General features: G+C 48.9%; 1 protein-coding gene across 2 annotated transcripts in view; it reads right to left on the minus strand.

Annotated features, from left to right (window-relative positions):
- Positions 1-19,584, minus strand: part of Clmn (calmin) — a 99,991-nt gene that overhangs the window by 17,944 nt on the left and 62,463 nt on the right. For both annotated transcript variants that reach the window (XM_021202180.2, XM_029540786.1), the window contains exons 2-6: positions 15,986-16,047; positions 11,855-11,950; positions 8,733-8,816; positions 3,460-3,552; positions 2,110-2,300 (exon numbers count right to left, since the gene is read on the minus strand). In XM_021202180.2, the coding sequence (XP_021057839.1) occupies positions 2,110-2,300; positions 3,460-3,552; positions 8,733-8,816; positions 11,855-11,950; positions 15,986-16,047 (526 nt within the window). The remainder of the gene's footprint in view (positions 1-2,109; positions 2,301-3,459; positions 3,553-8,732; positions 8,817-11,854; positions 11,951-15,985; positions 16,048-19,584) is intronic.

Genomic DNA, 19,584 nt, shown 5'->3' on the forward strand with positions numbered 1-19,584 from the left:
GCTTTCTATTTTCCAGTTTCTTCATTGCCTAAGCCTGGCTGTCCTGGAACTTGCTCTGCAGACTGACTTTGAGCTCAGACATCGGCATACCTGTCTCCTAAAGGCTGGGATTGAAGGTGTGGCCCACTATGCATGGGTTTACGTTTTTTCTTTACTTGGAGCTTGCTCTGTACCAGGCTGGCTTCGAACTCAGAGATTTGCTTGCCTTTGCCTCCTGGGCTTAAAAGCTTATACTACCATGCCTGGTCCTAAATTTAGTTGGGTGGGATCTTGCCCCAATGTCACCCCTTCCTTCATTCAATTTAATATCCTTGAACCCGGGATTTGGCTCCATTTCACTTCCTGGTGCCCCTTTAATGCTTGAACCATATATTTTTCTATTTTTCCTTTATAAGTTTGCTGTGCTTGTTCAAAGTGTTCTTCATGAGACTTAACCAGAGAACAAAGTCTGGGGTTTTTTGAGACTTCCTTTGTCACTATAATTAATATAAATCTCTTTACCTTAGCCTCAGGTAGACCACTACACCCAGCATGTATCTTAGCCACTGAGCCATCTCCCTGGCCCTAACACCATAACTTTCACAGTGAGGGGCATGCCGGGAGGTGTCGGCTCTCTATATAAAGTCCTTTCTTTTCTTTTCTTTTCTTTTCTTTTCTTTTCTTTTCTTTTCTTTTCTTTCTTTTCTTTTTTTTCTTTTTTTCTTTTTTTTTGTTTTTTTGAGACAGGGTTTCTCTGTATAGCCCTGGCTATCCTGGGGGACTCACTTTGTAGACCAGGCTGGCCTCAAACTCAGAAATCCGCCTGCCTCTGCCTTTCATTTCTTATCATGCTCACGGAATTAATAGAATCTAACACCTTTTAATGTGGAAATAGCTTCAGTCTTCCACAGGTTACAAACCCTAAAGGCAGAGCTCCTGCAAGCCTTGGCCCCTGTGACCTACTCAAGAGTACATTCTCAAAGCCAGGGACCCAACGGTCATCAAGACAATGCTTAGTAAGCTGTAAACCAAGCCAAAGTCACCTGCAGCTGTCACATGCACTTGTCCAAGTTCAGAGTCACAAAGACACACCATGAGGGGAGCACAGTATGCTCCCAACCCCCAGCCGCCATCCCTCTGCGGCATGCACAGTGGCTCCCCAGCCGCCATCCCTCTGCCTCATGCACAGGGGCTCCTGACAGTGAACTCTCCAGCTTGATTTATTCTTAAATCTTTCCTGGTTTTTCACAGTCATCTATTCTAATCATTCACATTTAACTTCCTCCATCAACCCCCAAACCTGGAGATCTAGCCTCTGTTCCGTCTCCTCTTCCCGGGGGGAGGTGTGAAGAAATGTATTAAGTGGCCTTTAAGGTGAGGTGTGAACTGCTGTCTTGGATTGTGTCACAACTGTCTTGGAAGGCAGTGAATGGTGTCACCATTAAAACGGAGGCTTAGACAGGCAAGTGAAACACCAGCAACTACCCCCCTAGGCTGTACATGGAGGAGGTGAGGTATCCCCAAGTAGGTGTGGCTTCCCCTACACTAGCCTGACATCTCTGACTAAGGCCCGGGGCAATAAAAAGCCTGGCAGAAGATTTCTATAACTGGATTTAGGAAATGGTAAGAGTGCTTACTCCATAAATCCGAGGACCAGAATTTGAACCCCCAGCACCCTCATAAAAAGTCAGGTATGGCTGCCCGTGTGTGTAAGCCTATCATTGGGGAGCAGAGACTGGAGGATGCCAGAAGCTTGCTGGTTGGCCTAACTGAAATGGCAAGCTGTTGATTCAGTGAGAGAGAGAGAGAGAGAGCATAAAGAAAGACACCTGATGCTTGCTCTCGCCTCCTCAAGGTACAAGCATGGGCATGTGCCACACACTCACAGGCCCACACCACATACAAACTGGAAAAGCATACCACATTCCTGTTCTCATGGTTTGTGTGATGCATAGGGCCCATAGACACTGGCCCCTTAGCAGATGGAATTTGATCTACCTTGGCCACCCAGGTCCATGTGCACTACTCCCTGGGCCTGGAGACAGCCTTGTAGGGTGTGGTACGCCTATGGCGGACACCAGTGCACCTGAAGCCAGGCTTGGTTTAGGGGAGGGGGAGACTATAGCTTACTTCCTGGTTTTCCTCTGCACCCATGACAGCAGGGTCTTGATGGCCTTCCTCTGGTCTTTCACTGCCACTGCCACACTCCTCTCTGTGGTGGGCGTGGGTGGGTAGGAAGAGTCGGAGTCAGTGCCCCCAGAGCCAGGTGACAAGCTGGAAGATGGAGAACTCCTGCTGAGGTTGCCCGTGAGCTCCTTTATCTAGGGAGAAGAGGGCATATCAGACCCAGTGACCCACAGGGACTCCTGGCCAGTGGCTCCCTCTCACCTGCCACAAGACCCTGGTTGGAGAGTCCAGCTAATACAGACTTGGTCCTCACTATACGAGAAGCTTTTTCCGAGACTCCTGTAGCTCTCATCAGCCTGGGCACACATATTCTACCTGACCAGACTCTCTGTTCTGTTCCGCTATAACCTGGCACTCCCAGAATGCATCACACTCCTGTCAGGCTTCCCAGGCTCATTCTGGGCCTGCTAGCTGATTGACTGTCCCTTTCCTCCAGCACTGAACTATAACCATAGGGTACATGTGAGAAATGCAGAAGCCCAGGCCTGTCCCAGAGCCACCTACAGATCCAGGCGACATTTTAGCACTGTGCCCATGTAATTCGTATGCATAATAAATATGAGAAGCACACTCCTACCCACCCTTCAAAACCCCGCTCAGGTCACTCCCTTGGTTATGGTTTTCCTCATTCGGCTCACCCATTTGTAGTAAAGTTGTTCCCGCTTAGAGCTCTTACAAAGACCTGCTCAAACCCCAATTGTGACATTCACCCTGAAGTAATATGGAATCTATGTGTCTTTGTGATCCCCCCCAAGAAGAGAAAGCTCCGTCTCACTAACATCTGAGATTACTAAAACAAACAAACAAACAAACAAACAAACTCAACAGACATCTGCTGAAGGAGCGAAGGAAGCTCTGTGGTCTATTTAAGGCATTCAGCACCTTTCCTGATCTTCCCAGCATCCCTCAGGACGCCAGGCTATGGAGTGACCGAGTCCTGTGTAAACTTGGGCACAGTGGGTGAAGCCCTCACACACGGCACATCTTGTGACCACTCCTGCATTTACAGAGGTGGAAACTGAGGCTCAAGTTCTCAGCTGATGCAGAAAGGGACCCATAGCTCTAAACAGCGCCCGTGCCTCTGGCCAACACCAGCGCCAAAGCCCCTGCAAACCTTCCCCTAGCGGATCACCTTTGTAATCCTCACTCTTCACTTCCTGGTCCCCATCAGAAAACAGAGGAATATGGATCACGGAAACTAAGTCTCATGGTGTCTCTTGATGTGGGCACGCTGTCCCGTGGTTAGAATGCTCCAGATGATGTCCGCGTTGTCACGGAGACCAGCAGGCTTACCTGGAAGAAGAGAATGATGTTCCATATCAGCCCGAGAACCAGCGAGGGGTTGCCGTCCGCTATTTCTGCTGCATCGATGCTAACCAGCTTGACCTGGAAAGAAGCGGTTGATGAGCGCAAAGCTCGGCTCCGACAAGTCTGACCTACCTACCACCTTCCCTGACCCCTGAAGCCTGATGCTGCTGGCTGCCTGGTCATTGCCAAAGGCCATCTCTTGGAGACACCTAATGGGGAAAACTTTATTTGACCAAAACATATGTAGTGCTTACCATGTGCGAACACCACCCTAAAGTCTTCCAAGTACTTATGAGTACTGGCTCAGTTTACCCCAACCACAAGTCTATTGTGTAGGTGCTGCTCTTACCACTTCGTGTTAGGAGAGCATCCAGAAAGCTCTTGACAGCTAAAACCTGCATTAAAAAAAATACAGGTGCACAACTCCAATGTGCCCCGAGCTATAAGCCTGAGTTTCTACCATTCCATTCCATAAAGGGAGGGCAAGAGGCCCGGGAAGACTGCAGGCCATCAAACCTCCTGACTTAGGGTACCCTGACTGACTCAGAGAACAGACACACGCATCAGAAAAGCAAACAGTGAACCCATCATAGCCAGGGATTCCGCATCTACACAAACTGTCCTACAGAGCGGCTGTGTAACATGTTAAACAGAAACCGCTCAGACAATACTATTTCACCTGTGTCTGACCATGCAAAGATGTTCCCGTGAACCCTAAAACTACTGAAGGGCCCCTGGACCTGCAGCATCCCGGGACCTAGTTGGGGAGCTATGTTCCCCAGCACACACAATCTGCATTTCATGTCTGTGTGTGTGGAAGACAGAGGCTGATGTCAGGTGTCTCCCTCGATCAGGCTCCACCTTAGTTTTAAATTTTCATTTATTTATTTACTTATTTTATTTTATGTATCTTTGTAACAGGATACGTTGTCTTGGTTGACCTAGAACTTGCTATGTAAACCAGGCTGTCATTGAACTCAGAGCTCTGTCTGCCTCTGCCTCCCAAGTACTAGGACTAAAGGTGTGCCCTAGCAGGTTCCCCTTCTATACCTGCTTTTTTTTTTTTTTTTTTTTTTTTTTTTTTTTTTTTTTTTTTTTTTTTTGAGACAGGGTTTCTCACTAGACCTGAAACTCACTGATTGGCTACACTGACTAGCCAATGAGCTCTGGGCATTTCCTGTCTCTGTTCCCACCTTGCCTGGAGAGGGGCACTGGGATTACAGCACCTGTGTTTTTTATGCAGGTTCTAGTTAGCTATCTAGTATCAAAACTCAGGTCCTCTTAAGCCACAAGCGCTTGACACCCTGAGAAGCCCATTCTGCACTTTAACGCACACAGAGTGTCCTGTGCGGGCTCAGGATGGAGGGTCAGCGCTTACAGTCATCACTGAGCTCGCAGTCCAGCGGTCAGCCTCTTGCCAGCCTCTCTGGACAGGCTGTAGAGTGGAGAGGGTGAGCGAGGCCGTGCAAGCTGTTGGCCTCTGTCCCATTTCGTCTCCTCGTTGAGCAACACTTCATACATGTACAAAGCTGTCTCCAGGGATGTAATGGGGATGAAGTGAGCTCACCAGAGCAACCTTTAAAACCTGCACTGCAAACTTTATCCCAGGACGCTGGGGGGAAGGAAAAACTTAAGAGAGGTTGTGTGTCATACAGCAGTTTCTCGCTCCACTCTCCCTTTCTGTCATGAGCCTTTAAACTGCTCTGGCTCGCATCTCTGATCTTATCGGTTTATTGGGGGCTCTGACAACATCAGTTAGGCCTCGGGTAGCCTGATTGAGGCTGACTGCCCAGCTCCCTGGTTGACGGGCCATTCACAGCCGCTGCCAAGAAGGTAATTGAGACAACACGGGCTCATCGCCTGCAGACTGGAGGCCAGGAAGGAAGTTGTCAATACTAAGAGGGATACAAGCCATCAAACTCAGAGCCAATCTTCTGTCCATGCTCCCCCGGCAGCGCACACTGCACATAACCAATCACTTGTTGAAACTCTCCTGTTTTCCTACCCTCTAGCTCTTCCTGGAAGCATCCTCTGGTTTGTAGTTTATAGAAGCACTTAAGGGTCTCTGTCATCCTCATCATTAGAGTATAGTCCTCCCTGGAGGACAGAGACTTCTACTCTCCTTGGTGATAGACAGATGATAAAATCACTATGCTTCAGATCTTTAGGGATGGTGCTCCCTCTCCCCCCCCCGCCCCCAACTCAGTTTGTTCTGCCACACTGAATACAAATGAGCCTGCTGGGTTGTGGGATCTTCTCTTCTCTTCTCTGAGCTGACAGGTTTAAAAGAGTGACTTGGAAACCTTCATGACAATGGCTTCCCCTACAAAGCACTGACCACTGTGGGTGGCTTCCCAAGTTAGTCTCTCCAATGTCCCCATTTCAAAGGTGACAAAGCCAAAGCTTAGCCTAAGTGACTTCCTGAGGTCCCAGAGTTGGTTCCATATGGCAGGCTCTCTGTAACCCACAGTTGAGGAGAGAAGAGTGCACACTGGCTGGTCCCAGGACCCCAGAACAACAGCTTTGGTTGCTGTCTGTACCTACTTCCCAGCTCTGGGCACTGCCACCCAGACACCAGCAGAGCCACTGAGGCCTGTCCTAGGAATCCAGGCAGTGGCACAAAGAGGGACAAATAAGGCTCCCTAAGTCATAACGTGGATTCTCAGAATGGGACACAGCGTGTCCCTGGGAACTTGTCTCCTCTCCATCATCATCTTCCCTCTGAATCACCTCCCTGGACCATATTACACTCGTCCTACCTGTCTGGGAAATTGACCCAAATGAGGCACTGAGATCCCACGCGCCCACGCTGGGATGTTTCTGTGAAGACTAACTAACTGAAGGGAAGGTGAGCTCAGTGGTCTGTGGTGCTATACGGTCACTAGAGCAGACAATCTGGAAAAGGCTCACATGTGGAGGCCAGAAGACCAAGCCTCAGTCATGCTTTTCCCATGGCACCGTATGTTCAGATTAGTCCATGGCAGGAGCATCTCGAATGTAGACTCGGCAGGCCATATGGTCTCCTGTGTGAGTCAGAGGCTCCTCTTCATGCCCTGGAGCGCCAAGCAGCTGCTGCCTGCAAGAGCATTGTTCTTTCCTCTGGACCCCAACCATCTTACATAACTGATTCTCCCCTATGCTAGGCACAGCCCAATCCACAAAGACACTGGGATGCAAGCCTACGACCTGCCTGGGTAACTGACCAGAGTCACCCAAGTGGGCATTCACTTTGGGAGATGATCTCAAGGTCAACCAGAAGGGGTAACCTAGGCAGCTGCTTGAAGCCACGCCTCCTGCCCCAAGTAAGGCATTCAGGGGAGACAATGCTTCTTGAGAGTTATGCTAATGATGGAATACAGGTGGGTGTGCCACCAGGGAGTTCAGTCAGTCAAGCCAGAGAAGCGGCAGAAACAGGGCACACAGCCCTTGGCAGGGGTGTGAACGCCCGCCTCCTCAGTAGTGCGCTGAGGAAGGTCCTGTCTCTGTTCCTTCTATTTAGAGAGGTATATGATTTCCCCACAGTCCCTAGAAGTGAGTGGGGAGGCCAGGATTGGAAACCCAGGCCTACTCACACTAAGGCAAGCTTGATCCTTGCTCAAGCAGAGGCTCACAGTGTTCCTGAGCCCACAGAGTGAATCTGGGAAGTGCTTGTATTTTAAACTTCACACTGAGCTGTGGTTGATGGGCTGCTTAAGCCTTCCATTTAAAGCATTCGGTTCCGTGGGTTTGGTGTATTTGCAGACATGTGTAAAGACCACTGGAGTAGATTGTAGAACATATTCACCATTTCTAAGAGCAGCCCTGGACCTACTAGCTGTCATCTGGCATCCCTCTGCCTCCTCCCCTTCGGTCTAACTTTCTCTAAAGCCATTTCCCCATCGCGGAAATTTCACACACATGGTATCATGTAAGAAGCACCCTTTACATCTGTCTGCCTGTTATTCAGTCTACTGTGCTTGGGGTCCCAGGCCTTAACACACACCAGCACCAATTTATTTTCCACAACCAAGTAATATTCCCCAAGAGTGTGGACCCATCTGTCAGCTGGTAAATTCCTGGTCTTGTTTGCACCTTTGGACTCTGATATCCAATATGCACTGGGGTGTTTAGTGGTCACCATCACCTAAACCTCTTGCCTTCAGGTCTTTCTCTGCTGTGTGGCAATTGGGAGACACATCCCACTTCCCCTGTGGTGGTAAAGTGCTCCCCAAGCTCTTGCATCTGGGCTGTGGCTCAGCCTCAGGGTTGACATCCACATCCATTCAGCTTGGGATGACACTGCGGTGGTGAGTGCCTGCCCCGGCCTGGGTGAGAGCAGCCAGAAGCATCAGGGCTGGAAAGTGGAGACATGTCTGCTCCCTCCCTTCAGCAGGTTCTGACATGTTCCAGGATCCCAGCTTTCCCTGGGCTCCACCCTTGACTCTCCAGGTCCCTTCATGAGCTACTGGACATCCTCACCCAGTACTCCTTCTGCTGAGATAGCACACACATCTGCTTGTCTTACACACACCACCTCAAAGGGCCTGCACTCTAGGGTAATGGTTTAGTCTGCAGACAGGCCAGACAAGCAGAACACTGTTTTCATCCAGACGGTCCTGAAACAAACTTAGTAAAAGGGGAGGGGGGGCTTTAGGGAAGCCACCTGTGGGCCTCCCCTTCCCACCTGAGAAGGATAAGAAAGAGTTCCAAATGCAGATCCAAGACAGTGCCAGGTCCTTCCTTGCCTCTGCCAGAGTGCCCTGTCCTTAAGTTCTGAGAGAGATACATTGTAGCCATCAGTCCCAAGCCCTGTCCTTAAGTTCCAAGAGAGAAATACATTGTAGCAATCAATCCCCAAACTGGAGCCCTGTCCTTAGGTTCCAAGAGAGAGATACATTGTAGCGATCAGTCCCAAACCTCCTGCCCTGTCCTTAAGTTCCAAGAGAGATACATTGTAGCGATCAGCCTCAAGCCCTGACCTTAAGTTCCAAGAAAGATACATTGTAGCAATCAGTCCTAAACCTCTGCTAATCAACCAGCTGCTGGCCTTCTCCCAGACTGCCTACAGGCAGGCACAAATAGGGTGGGCGGGGCATGGGGGGCCACATCTTAAAATGTAGCTTCTCTGAGTGACTTCCCTTCACCCTAAGCTTGGAAGAACTTGGTTATTCCCGCATCAAGCCTTTCCACACTTCCCGAGAGATGAGCACCAAACTTCAACTCCCACTCTTTTCTTCCAAGGCAAGCTTGTCTTGCCCAGACAGGCTTCAAACACTTACATTGCTATCTTCCAGAAACTTGAGTGCTTTCGCTATGTTGTTCAACCGAAAAATACGATGTGATGAGGATTTGTATTCATGCAGCTGAAAAACAAAACACGCAGCTAAGCCAGTGTCCATGCAGTAGCGCCCCAGGACTATGGGGCGCCTTTTCTTTATCACTTGCTTTTGAAGGTTAGGGACAGTATTGAAAAGAATCACCAACCAAAGAGCATGCAACCAAAGAGAAGGGAGGGGGATCTGTGACCAGGGTGTAAAGTGAATAAGTGAATGAATGAATGAATGAATGAATGAATGAAAAAGAAAAGACTCATAATGGAGGCATCCAAATGTCACTATGATCCTAGGATCCTGAGACTTGGTTCCCTGGAGCTGGTAAATGGGAACTCTTTGGGACACGGGACCAATGGGTCTAGTTTTCTCTCTAACCAGCTCCTGTCTTGTTAACCTCTGCCCACCCTGACCCCCGGAACCTGCATGGTCTCATAGCACAAGTGACTATTTGCTTAGGGAATCCAGCTTGCTGTTCGCATCCCCACTCAGCTCAGCCCCCAACAGCAGTGGATGTGGCTGGCTGGGTTTTCAGATGGGGCTTGGGGGGAGAACACACAAAAGCCAGCTGCAGGCTGGACCTCAATTTCCAACCGACCGTGTGGGTTCTGCACAGAGTACCACAGTGAGCTCATCTCCTCCCACGCAGGCAATTCCAGCGGGAAAGACCTGCTGCGCTCTGCTTATGCGCAGTGGAGGAGGGTTGTTCTTTGCTGAGCTGCAGGGTCAAAGGCTATGGATGCTGTTGCCACATGCCCTGGCTTCCACCTGTCTATGGAGAACATAGAGCAAGGGATCGGGATACGCTTTCTTACAAAGCCTTGGGGGAAGTGTGCAGCTTGCTCACTGAAACCTGCTGGAAATGCCTCCCCCAGCTTTGCTCATCTCTCTCCCTTGAGTGACCTCATGAGCATCTTCTACTTTGTGGGAGGGAAAGCCCAGGTGAGAAGGGTGAACGGGTGTGGCAGGTCTCAGTCACAGCCATCTGAGACAAGAAGTCGTGGGTTTTGTTTGTTTCGCTTTTTTCGAGCAAGTGTTTCTCTGTGTAGCCCTGGAACTTGCTCCATAGATCTGCACAGGGCACCACAGTCATCTCCTCTCACACAGGCCAACTCCACTGGGAAAGACCTGCTGCCTGGCCTCTAAGGCTGGCCTCGAACTCAAGAGATCCATCTGCCTCTGCCTCCTGAGTGCTGGGATCAAAGGCTTGAGCCATCAGGCAGGGTGAGAAGTAGAGCTTTTAAAGCGACATCCAGAGCAGACTGCCATCTGTCACTTGAGCATAGGCATTAAGGGATCACCAAGGCCAAATCAAGCACTCAACTTCAGACCCTGTTCCTCAATGTAAACATCTGGCATTTAAATAAAATAATTTATTTTTAGTTATGTGTGTGCATACAGATGCCAGCAGATGTGCAGGCTGGAAGAGTGCTTTGAACCCACTGGGGCTGGAGTTACAGGTGGTCGGGGGCTACTTGATGTGCATTCAGTGAATCAGACTCTGCAAGAGCCACAATCACTCTTAACTGCTGAGCCATTTCTCCAGCCCCTATGACTGGCATTTTGGAATGGATCAATTTGCCACCTGGGGCAGGGGGCATCTGACAATGCCTGGGGACATTTGTGGTTACTATACCAATGGGAGCTCCCAGCATTGAAAGGTTATCTGCTCTTATCCAACAGCTACAGGAAGGCTTTCCCTAATTCTTAATTGTCACTCTGGTTAGCACAATGCTTTGTCAGCTAACTTGAATGGTCCAAGATCAGGTCTTAGCTGTCACAGGCTCACTGAAATCACTGGTCATTCATTTACTAATTTACCTACTAAAATATGTTTGCTTTTTAAAAAATGAACAAGCTGAAACAGATATAGGCCAGTGAGATGGCTCAGTAGCTAATAAATGCTTGTCACACAAGCCTGATGACCTGAGCTTGATCCCAGGAACCACAACGGAAGGAGAAAACTAACTTTCTCAGGTTATCCTCTGACCTCTCTATGTATATACTCTATTACATGCATATTACACCTCCATAAATAATACACAATAATGAAATAATAGTAAAAGAAAAACAGATATCACTCAGTTACCGTCGTTCATATTATTCATTTTTTTTTAAGAGTCACGTATTATTTTATGGGCATGAATTCATGTGTACCATGCACATGCAGTACCCACAAAGGCCAAAAGAGGGCACCAGAAGAGAGGGCATCAAACCCCTTAGAACTGGAGTTATGAATGGTTGTGAGCTGCCATGTGGTGCTGAGAATTGAACCTGGGTCCTCTGCAAGAGCAACCAGTGTTCTTAACCGCTGAACCATCTCTCAGACCTAATGTCACTATTTTCAATTTCTTTATGTGTATGTGTCTGGCACCTGTGTGCAGGAACCCTCAGAGAGCAGAAAAAGTACTGGATCCTCTGACCCTCCAGTTATAGGCCATTGTGAGCCATTGGGTGCTGGGCACAGATCTCAAGTCCTCTGGCAGAGTAGGGAGAACTCTTAGCTGCTGAGCCCGCTCCCCTGCCCCCACCTTATGTGAAAAAGGAATGACATCCTTCAGCATTTTCTGACACTTATCGAGTTACCCTGTCTGGATGTGTGCGTACATTTAAGTTCCATATCACGGTTGCATCTGGGACGCTCCCCCAAGACCTATACACTAAAGGCTCCGGGTATTACTAGCCTATACACAGCAGGCTATGGGACTACTGGCTGCTGATGGAACCTTTAGGAGATAGGGCCTGATGGGAGGATGTTAGGTCTTTGGAGTTGTGTCCTTGAGGATAATACTGGGATCTCTGGCCCCTTTCTCTTTGCTGCCATGAGACGAGAAGTTTCCCTGTTATGCATTTTTGTGATACACTGTCTTTTCTCAGGCCTAAAGCTACAGGACCAAGTGGCCACAGATACCTCTGGATCCATGAGCATGAAGTCTAACTTCCTTCTTCCTTAAAGCTTTTTTTTACGGGTGGTGTTTAGTCCCAGCAACAGAAATCTGACGCCTGAATAGGAATGGGATCTTGGCAGTGCTTCCTTTTGTAATGTCCCCAACCCTGCTGTAACGACATACCAGATTTCGCCCAGAGAGGACTTCTAAAAGAGCCATTAGGATTTTGCCATCTTGGATATCAACAAACAGGTCCGTAACTTCTAGAGGTGGGTCGCACTGTGGGACAGGAGGAAAAGAAGAAGCCCATTAATGACCTCAGTGATCTACATGGTTCTTGCTCAAGAGTGAATTCTGCAGGGAAAGGGTCATCCGAGGAGGCAGAAATCTATCACCCTGGAAGGGCCCTCTGGCTGGCCATTGTATGGCGGCTTGGCAGGAGAGCTATACAAGAGATTCAGCAACAAGGGGATGATTAATTGGCTTTGGTAGCCCACCTAACATGAGATCTCAGACTCCAAGACTAGATCACATTCAAGTTTAAGAGGAGAAAGAAATGACATGCCATTATAGGTTTCCAAAGCATGAAAAACTCTGGGTCCAGGGTGATGGCTCAGTTGATAAAGCGTCTGCTGCACAAACATGAGGACCTGGGTTCAATCCCTCGGTGCCCACATAAAAAGCTGGGCATGGTGGTACACGCTTATTATCCCAAAGGAGGGGGGTGGAGACCAGAGGATCCCCAAAGCCTGCTGGCCAATCAATCTTGCTGTATCAGTAAGTCCCAGTCTCAAGAAACTGTCAAAAAAACAACGTGGAGGGTTGGAGAGATGGCTCAGTGGGTAAGAGCACTGACTGCTCTTCCAGAGGTCCTGAGTTCAATTCCCAGCAACCACATGGTGGCTCACAACCATCTGTAATGGGATCTGATGCCTTTTTCTGGTGAGCTACAGTGTGCTCATATAAATAAAATAAATAAATCTTAAAAAAAACAAAAACAAAAAACAAACAGGTGGGTTGCTCCTGAGAAACAACCCTGGAGGTTGACCTCTGGCCTTTACTTGTACCCATCTTCAACACACACACACACACACACACACACACACACACACACACGTGCGTCAGCATACCCATCAATAAACCATATTCGAAGTCTGTTAAGCTCACGGGAAATGATCCAGTGCAAGCCCTCACTTCAGATTTGGAGAAACTGGGGCTAAAAGAGGTTGGGTGACCATCGCACAGCTATTTGGTAAACTCTTGTTTCCTACACTTGACCTTCAACAGTTGGACTGAACGCAACAGAAAATCATGCAACGGGGACCAGAGGCCTGCATTCGCGAGCTCCTGCGGCCTTGATCTGAATTCCCCCTTACCTTTGTCCAGGTTAGAGGAGTGGCTGGGTGCTTCCTATACCCCAGGATCAATGAGAAACAGGATGCAAAGGCCGCTCTCCCCAGCACACACCCAGCGGTGAAGAAAATCTCAACCAACATTATCTTTAGTCTTCTACTCTGGGAAAGCCCCTTCCTTCCCTGGCCCCGTGGTGGGCCTGTGTTCTACTGTTTATTAAGGAAGGTGGCATTTCCTCACCCTTTATACGAGTCCCAGTCCCCTGCCCCGTTAGTCAAAATACAGGATGAAGCTACCTACAGGTGTACAAAAGAGGGCATTACCCCGAGGGCGCCAGGGAGTTTGAGCCAAAAGGCAAGATATTTTCTTTGCAAACCCTGCAGCCTCGGGCACATTCCAGACCTGGCAGACTGCTTCCTTTTAAGAGACCCCAGCACCCCTGATGAATGGGCTAACAAAATTTCCAGTTACCCGCCTGACAGAAGTCGAGTCTGACTTGGGATTTAAACCCAAAGGCTAATTTCCATCGGCTGTTTCTGGAAGGGCCTCTTGCAGCGGCATCAAACACGACCTTGGCTAGAGTCCACAGCTGGATGGCAGGGGGTAAGAACCCACTCCAGCCCAAACACTCCCTGGACCAACATTCCCCAGGCTTCAGGAGTCTGCTATGGCCGGAACCACGGCACCCCCACCTCCCAAAGGGCTTTCTGCATGATTGAACTCCTTCTGTAAATTAAGGGATATTTTTTTCCAGAAGCCAGAGACTCAGTAAATATTCCTGACAGCCTTCAAATTATAGTTAAGCCCAATTCACCAAGGACTTCCTAGGTTTCCTTGGCTTAGAGGTCGTTTTTTAAAGTCTCAGGGCTGGAAACGGGGCTGTTAATTTCTCTCTGCTAACAAGGGAGCCGCTCTACTGTCAGGTGCTGTCTGATTTATCCTCAGAATGGGTGCTACCTGTTACCTACCTGCCTCCCAAAAAAAGGGATATGGGCAGGCCCGGGCAAGGAGACTGTCTGTGACATGGCACATTCTTGTTCAAAGGGGCTCACACTGAGTGGTTGGTAAGTGTGGAGCGTTTGTTACACGACTCTCTGCTCTTTTCAGTATTTATTTATTTTTACTATAAAAAGAAAGAAAGACCTTCCGGCTCTACCCCATCCCCTGCTAGGAATTCTCAGCCAGGCTGACATACATCGGGCATTAATTTAGGGGCTCACCAAGCTTGGGTTTGGAGACTGGTTTTCCCTTTTGTCATCTCTACCCCACCCCACCCCCCGTAATGTTTCACTTCATGAGCCATGTACCCAAGGTCGAAACAACCGGCAAAGGATTTATTATGCTTCAAGTGTGAGTCCTTGTCACTTTCCATCTAGTCTCCAAGATGCTCTTGGCCAATGTGGCAGCCCCATACCATCCATTCTGAAGGAGGGACAGGGGCTCAGGAAGGATGGGAGCTCAGAACATAGTCAAGGGTTAAAGTGAGCCACTTCAGCCAGAAGCCCCACTTCCCTTTCTGACCTTGAACAACTACATTCCCAGGGCTCAGAGCTCCAGCCTCATGTGCAAGGGAGCTCGCATTTCTGCTGGTCCCCCCCCCACACACACACTTTACTTGCTCACCCCTTCTTTCCTCCTCAGCCCTGCCTTTTGTCTGGGGCTGCAATCATCAACTGTCTGAGAGCTAAGTGTGCAGGAGCAGCAGCTTGCAGACATGATCTTACTCAAAGCTGCATGGCCAAAGAACATGAGAAATAAAGGGAGAGAGAGCTAGGACTGGAGAAATGGCTCAGCGATTAAGAGCACTGGCTATTCTTCCAGAGGACCTTGGTTCAATGTCCAGCACCCCCATGGCAGCACACACCCTCCTGTAACCCCTGTTTCAGGGCTTCTGATGCCCCCCACACAGACAGGTATGCAGGTAAAACACCAATGCACACAAAGTAAAAGTAAATACATATTAGAATGGGAAAGAGAAGAGCTATAAGAGCTCGGAGGGCCTTGGGCACTCTGTCCTTATTTTCACATTCTACTTTGGGCTATGTGAAGACTCCAGGGAATCTTCTTGCAGGCATGAAGTAGGCTGACTGATGCAAGCAATGTTAAAGTGGCTTTGGTAACTTTGCCTAAGTCAGTTCGAATGGCTACTAACAGCCCCAGAGCAGGCAGCTGGACAGTGTCTGAGCTGGAGGTGACTGAGGGGGCTTCTGTCTATGGAAACGCTGCAATGGTTCAAGGATGCCTTCCGTTGCTCACTCGTGGATTCCCCTCTGGAGCTATGCTGGTGATTGCAGAACAACTGTGTCTGCTCTCCGTGCTCCCCATAACCCGCCCAGCTCCCATAACCCATAAAGACTCAAAGACTCAGATGGCAGAACAATTGTGTCTGCTCTCCGTGCTCCCCATAACCCACAAAGACTCAAAGCTCAGAGCCATGGGGCACAAAGGCCTTGCCACAGAAGTATGGGGCCAGAGTTCCAACAGCCAGAACCTAGATGCGGTAGTGTGCATTGGTAATTCCCAGTGTCCTCAAGGTGGAGGGCGTCTCATAGGCAAATCCACAGAGGCTCATGGGGTGGCTGCTAGTCTGGCGTGTAGAGCAGTGAACAAGAAACCCTGTCTCTCAAGGGTGAAGGCGAGGGTTGACACTGAAATTGTCCTCTGAGGGGCTCACTTCAGTATGCTTACATATGTGAACACTTACATAAGTGAACACTTACATACATGAACATTTACATACATGAACACTTACATATGTGAACACAGACATGTACACATATATACACAGTATACACTACAGAAAATCTCTCTCTCTCTCTCTCTCACACACACATGCACACACACACAGAAGCAGAGAGAGAGAGACCTAGAGAGAGTCATGTCTCCTCCCTACCATCATACAGAACCATCCATGTAGCATAGGTAAATGTATCACTCACCAGCCCCCAGGCCCCCACTTGCCTTTTCGAGGTGTAGGTTTATCCATCGTGTGAAAGTCCTCTTCTGCACGTTTTCCCTCTCCACTGCAAAAAAAGAAACGCCATTAACCAGGGCACAGAAGAAACACAGGCAAAATCCCACCCTCCCTCTTCCCAGGGAAATTCCATGTAGACAGATGGCAGACTGAGCCCCGCAGAGTCCCCAGTGTGAGCGAGAAAAACTCTTCTCAGAAGGGGGCCACCAGGGGCTCCTGTGGCACTGGATCCCAGTGTTCCAGCCCAAGCATGGCTTCTAAGCACCTCATGAATACAGAGCGATCATGAGTGTCAGATCTCCTGCCTGTAAGATGAATATGCTCTGTGGGAAGTACAAAGATCACACAAGGCAGTGGATCTCACAGCTGCCTACAGCAGAGAGAAGTACAGGGCCATGAGATGGTGAGATGGTTCTGTGGATAAAGCCCTTGCCACACCAGGGCAAGGACCAGAATTAGGATCCCTAGAACCCAGGAAAAGCCAGACTCAGTAGAGCGCATCAGTAATCCAGCATACCTCCAGAAAGGCAGGTGAGGAGGGATGGAGCCAACGGTTAGGAATTGGGAGGAGCTTTGGAACTAGCTGGGTGTTGGAGAAATAATCTCCTGGTCTTAGGGTCAGACTTCTGGTCAATTTCCAGCTCCTTTATTCAGGCCTTCCTCCTACCCCCACTTCTGCTCTGCAAGCTGAGAATGGGCCCACTCCCAGGTTGCCAGAGGGAATCTGGGGTCCTGCACCTCACGGGGCAACACAGTTGTTTTTCTTTGTAGATGCTTTTGAGCAAGGGGTTTGCTATATTACATTGTATTACATTGTCTAGGACGGCTTCCCATTCAGGATCCTCCTGACTCCGCCTCCAGAGCTCTGGGGTTGATTATATGGATGGGCCACCATGGCCAGCTTTGTAGCTCTTATTTTTAAAGTTAAGAATGGATGATTCTGCAGGCACCTGCTGCCTAGCCGTGGTGAGTGGACAGCCCTAAATCATGGATCCCTTCTTGCAGGGGACAGCACTCCCCACTGAGATTCTTGTAAGAAGTGTTCATTGAGCAGGGTACCGCCAGCTATCATGGGCACCAGGGAATTGAACAGTCACAGAATCTGCACTCCAAGAATTCACAGACAAGCCGGGCGGTGGTGGCACACACCTTTAATCCCAGCACTCGGGAGGCAGAGGCAGGCGGATTTCTGAGTTCGAGGCCAGCCTGGTCTACAGAGTGAGTTCCAGGACAGCCAGGGCTACACAGAGAAACCCTGTCTCGAAAAAAACAAACAAACAAACAAACAAACAAAAAAAGAATTCACGGACAAGTGGGAAGCGGGTAACAAAGCTACTGCGAGGTACAAGTGAAAGGGATAATGGTTTATGTTCTGGGCTGGTTCTGTTCACGTGTTTATAAAGCTGTAAGCTGGACAACACCTCTGCTAAGGAGAAACTGTGCTAAGTATGAGCAGAATAGGATTCAGAAGGTACCCGGGGGGCCTTTCCAGTGGTAAAGAAGCCGTGCTGGGAACTCCCTGTGGTCCACCCCACATCAGCTATCACCATGGAAATGTCAAGTGTAGGTTAAATTCCAGCTCTTCCAGTGATAACCTGTAACCACAACAATGACTTTGACAAAATTCACTGAGCAGGGCCTGAAGAGATGGCTCAGTTGGTAAAATGTGTCCTCTGTAAGCTCCGTAAGCAAGAAGACCTGAGTTCAATTCCCCGGTGTCCATGTCAAAGCTAGGTGCAGCAGTGTATGTCTGCAATGCCAGCCTGGGGAATTGGAGAAAGGTGGGTCCTAGGGGCTCCCAGCCAGCCAGTCTAGATGGCACAGCAACCCCCAAGTTCAGTGAGAGCCCTTGCTTCAAACAATAGGGTAGACAGCGATAGAGGAAGACAGCTGACCACCTCTGGCCTCCACATGTGCACACCTGAGAGGGTATATAACTATAAACATACACACACACACACACACACACACACACACACACACACACATAGTTTATACATACACATGTTTTGTACACATACACCACATGTCTTACATGCAACCACTGAGACATTAATGTATACACACACACACACACACACACACTTTACAGAAGAATAAACTGGGAGATAAATACCCCCATGCTTTCTTCCCCTCCCTCCTAAGCACTATAGTCTTAGTTGTCCCAGGCCCATCAAAGACTAGATGGTGTTCCTCTGAAGAGGTAAAGAATCTGTCTGCCTATGGTGGTTACCACCTCCGTGTCCAGCCACCATGCCTCTCAGGAAACTTCCCTGAGGTACTGAGCCAGACAACTTCTAAGTTACTCCCAGACTACTAGGTTCTGGATTTCAGCACGGTAGAAGAACATGCTGTAGATGCCAACAAACATTTCATTCATTGTCCTTAGCAAGAAGAAAATGAGAGCCAATTTGTCTGCTGCCGGAGAAAAAAGGCTTTGCTTTTCTGTAATGACTACAGTGCTTTTTTGGATCTTGGCCACACTATTAGGCAGATAGTGGCGCCTATAAATCAGATTTTAATATTGTGCCTTTTGTGCTTTTTTAATTGAAGAGCCAGCAGACAGCAATTATGCCTGTAACTGCTTTTCCCCTCTCATTTATCTCCTTCCCTAAAGAAGGTCACTGACAAGCAGGCATGAGATTGAAAGATGTAATCCCAGCAGGGTGGACTTCCTGGAAAGGAAAAGGAAACACTGACCAAAAAGTCAGGACAAGGGGACACTTGCTGAGATGGCTGAGTCCCAGGGACTCCTGAAAGCTTGCAGTGTCCCATCTCAAGTACCATCTGAGAACTGTCCGTCTCTGGACATAGATCTACCATATTCTCTAGGGTGGCTGGAGTTTTCCAGGGTAATTACTTATCCCCTGCTCAATGGACATTGTGACTTCTTTTAATCTGCCACCATTGGGAGGGAACGGCCAATGAACAGCCTTGCACCAGCACCCCAGCACACAGCCTTGTGCACAAGCCTGGGAAGGCATTTCTCATCCTTGACAGCTCAAAGTGGGGTTGCTGGGTCTTAGTGGTAGGCACATTTAAAATTTTAATAGCCACTTCCAAACTGCCCTCCCCAAAGGCTGCCCGAGTTTATACTTTCACCCCCACCTGTCTTTAAACAAGTTTATGGGGATTGTAAAGTATTTACACACACACGCACACACACACACACACACACACACACACACACACACACACACACACATACACAAACACCCAGGCTTGCTTCTCCAGCTGGCCTCAGAGAGAGAGCAAAATATAGCCCATGAGAAAGAAAAGCATTTAGCAAGGAGGCTGAGAGGGAACTCACAGCTTCACTGAGTGTGGTGGTGTAAATGGGGTTGTGAGTGTCTGTTGGTCTACACTGCCCTACTTATCCAACCCAGAAATCCACAACCACACACTACCTCAACTCATCCAGCCATTCAACCAGCCATGTATCACCATGGACTTTACCATTCTTTCATCTATCTATCCATATGCCCATCTGTCCAACATGGCATCCACTTACCCATTCATCCATCTATCCACTCACCCATCCATCCATCCACCCACCCACCTACCCACCCATCCATCCACCCACCCA

This window comes from Mus pahari, chromosome 7, assembly GCF_900095145.1.
Source record: "Mus pahari chromosome 7, PAHARI_EIJ_v1.1, whole genome shotgun sequence".
Taxonomy (NCBI): Eukaryota; Metazoa; Chordata; class Mammalia; order Rodentia; family Muridae; genus Mus; species Mus pahari.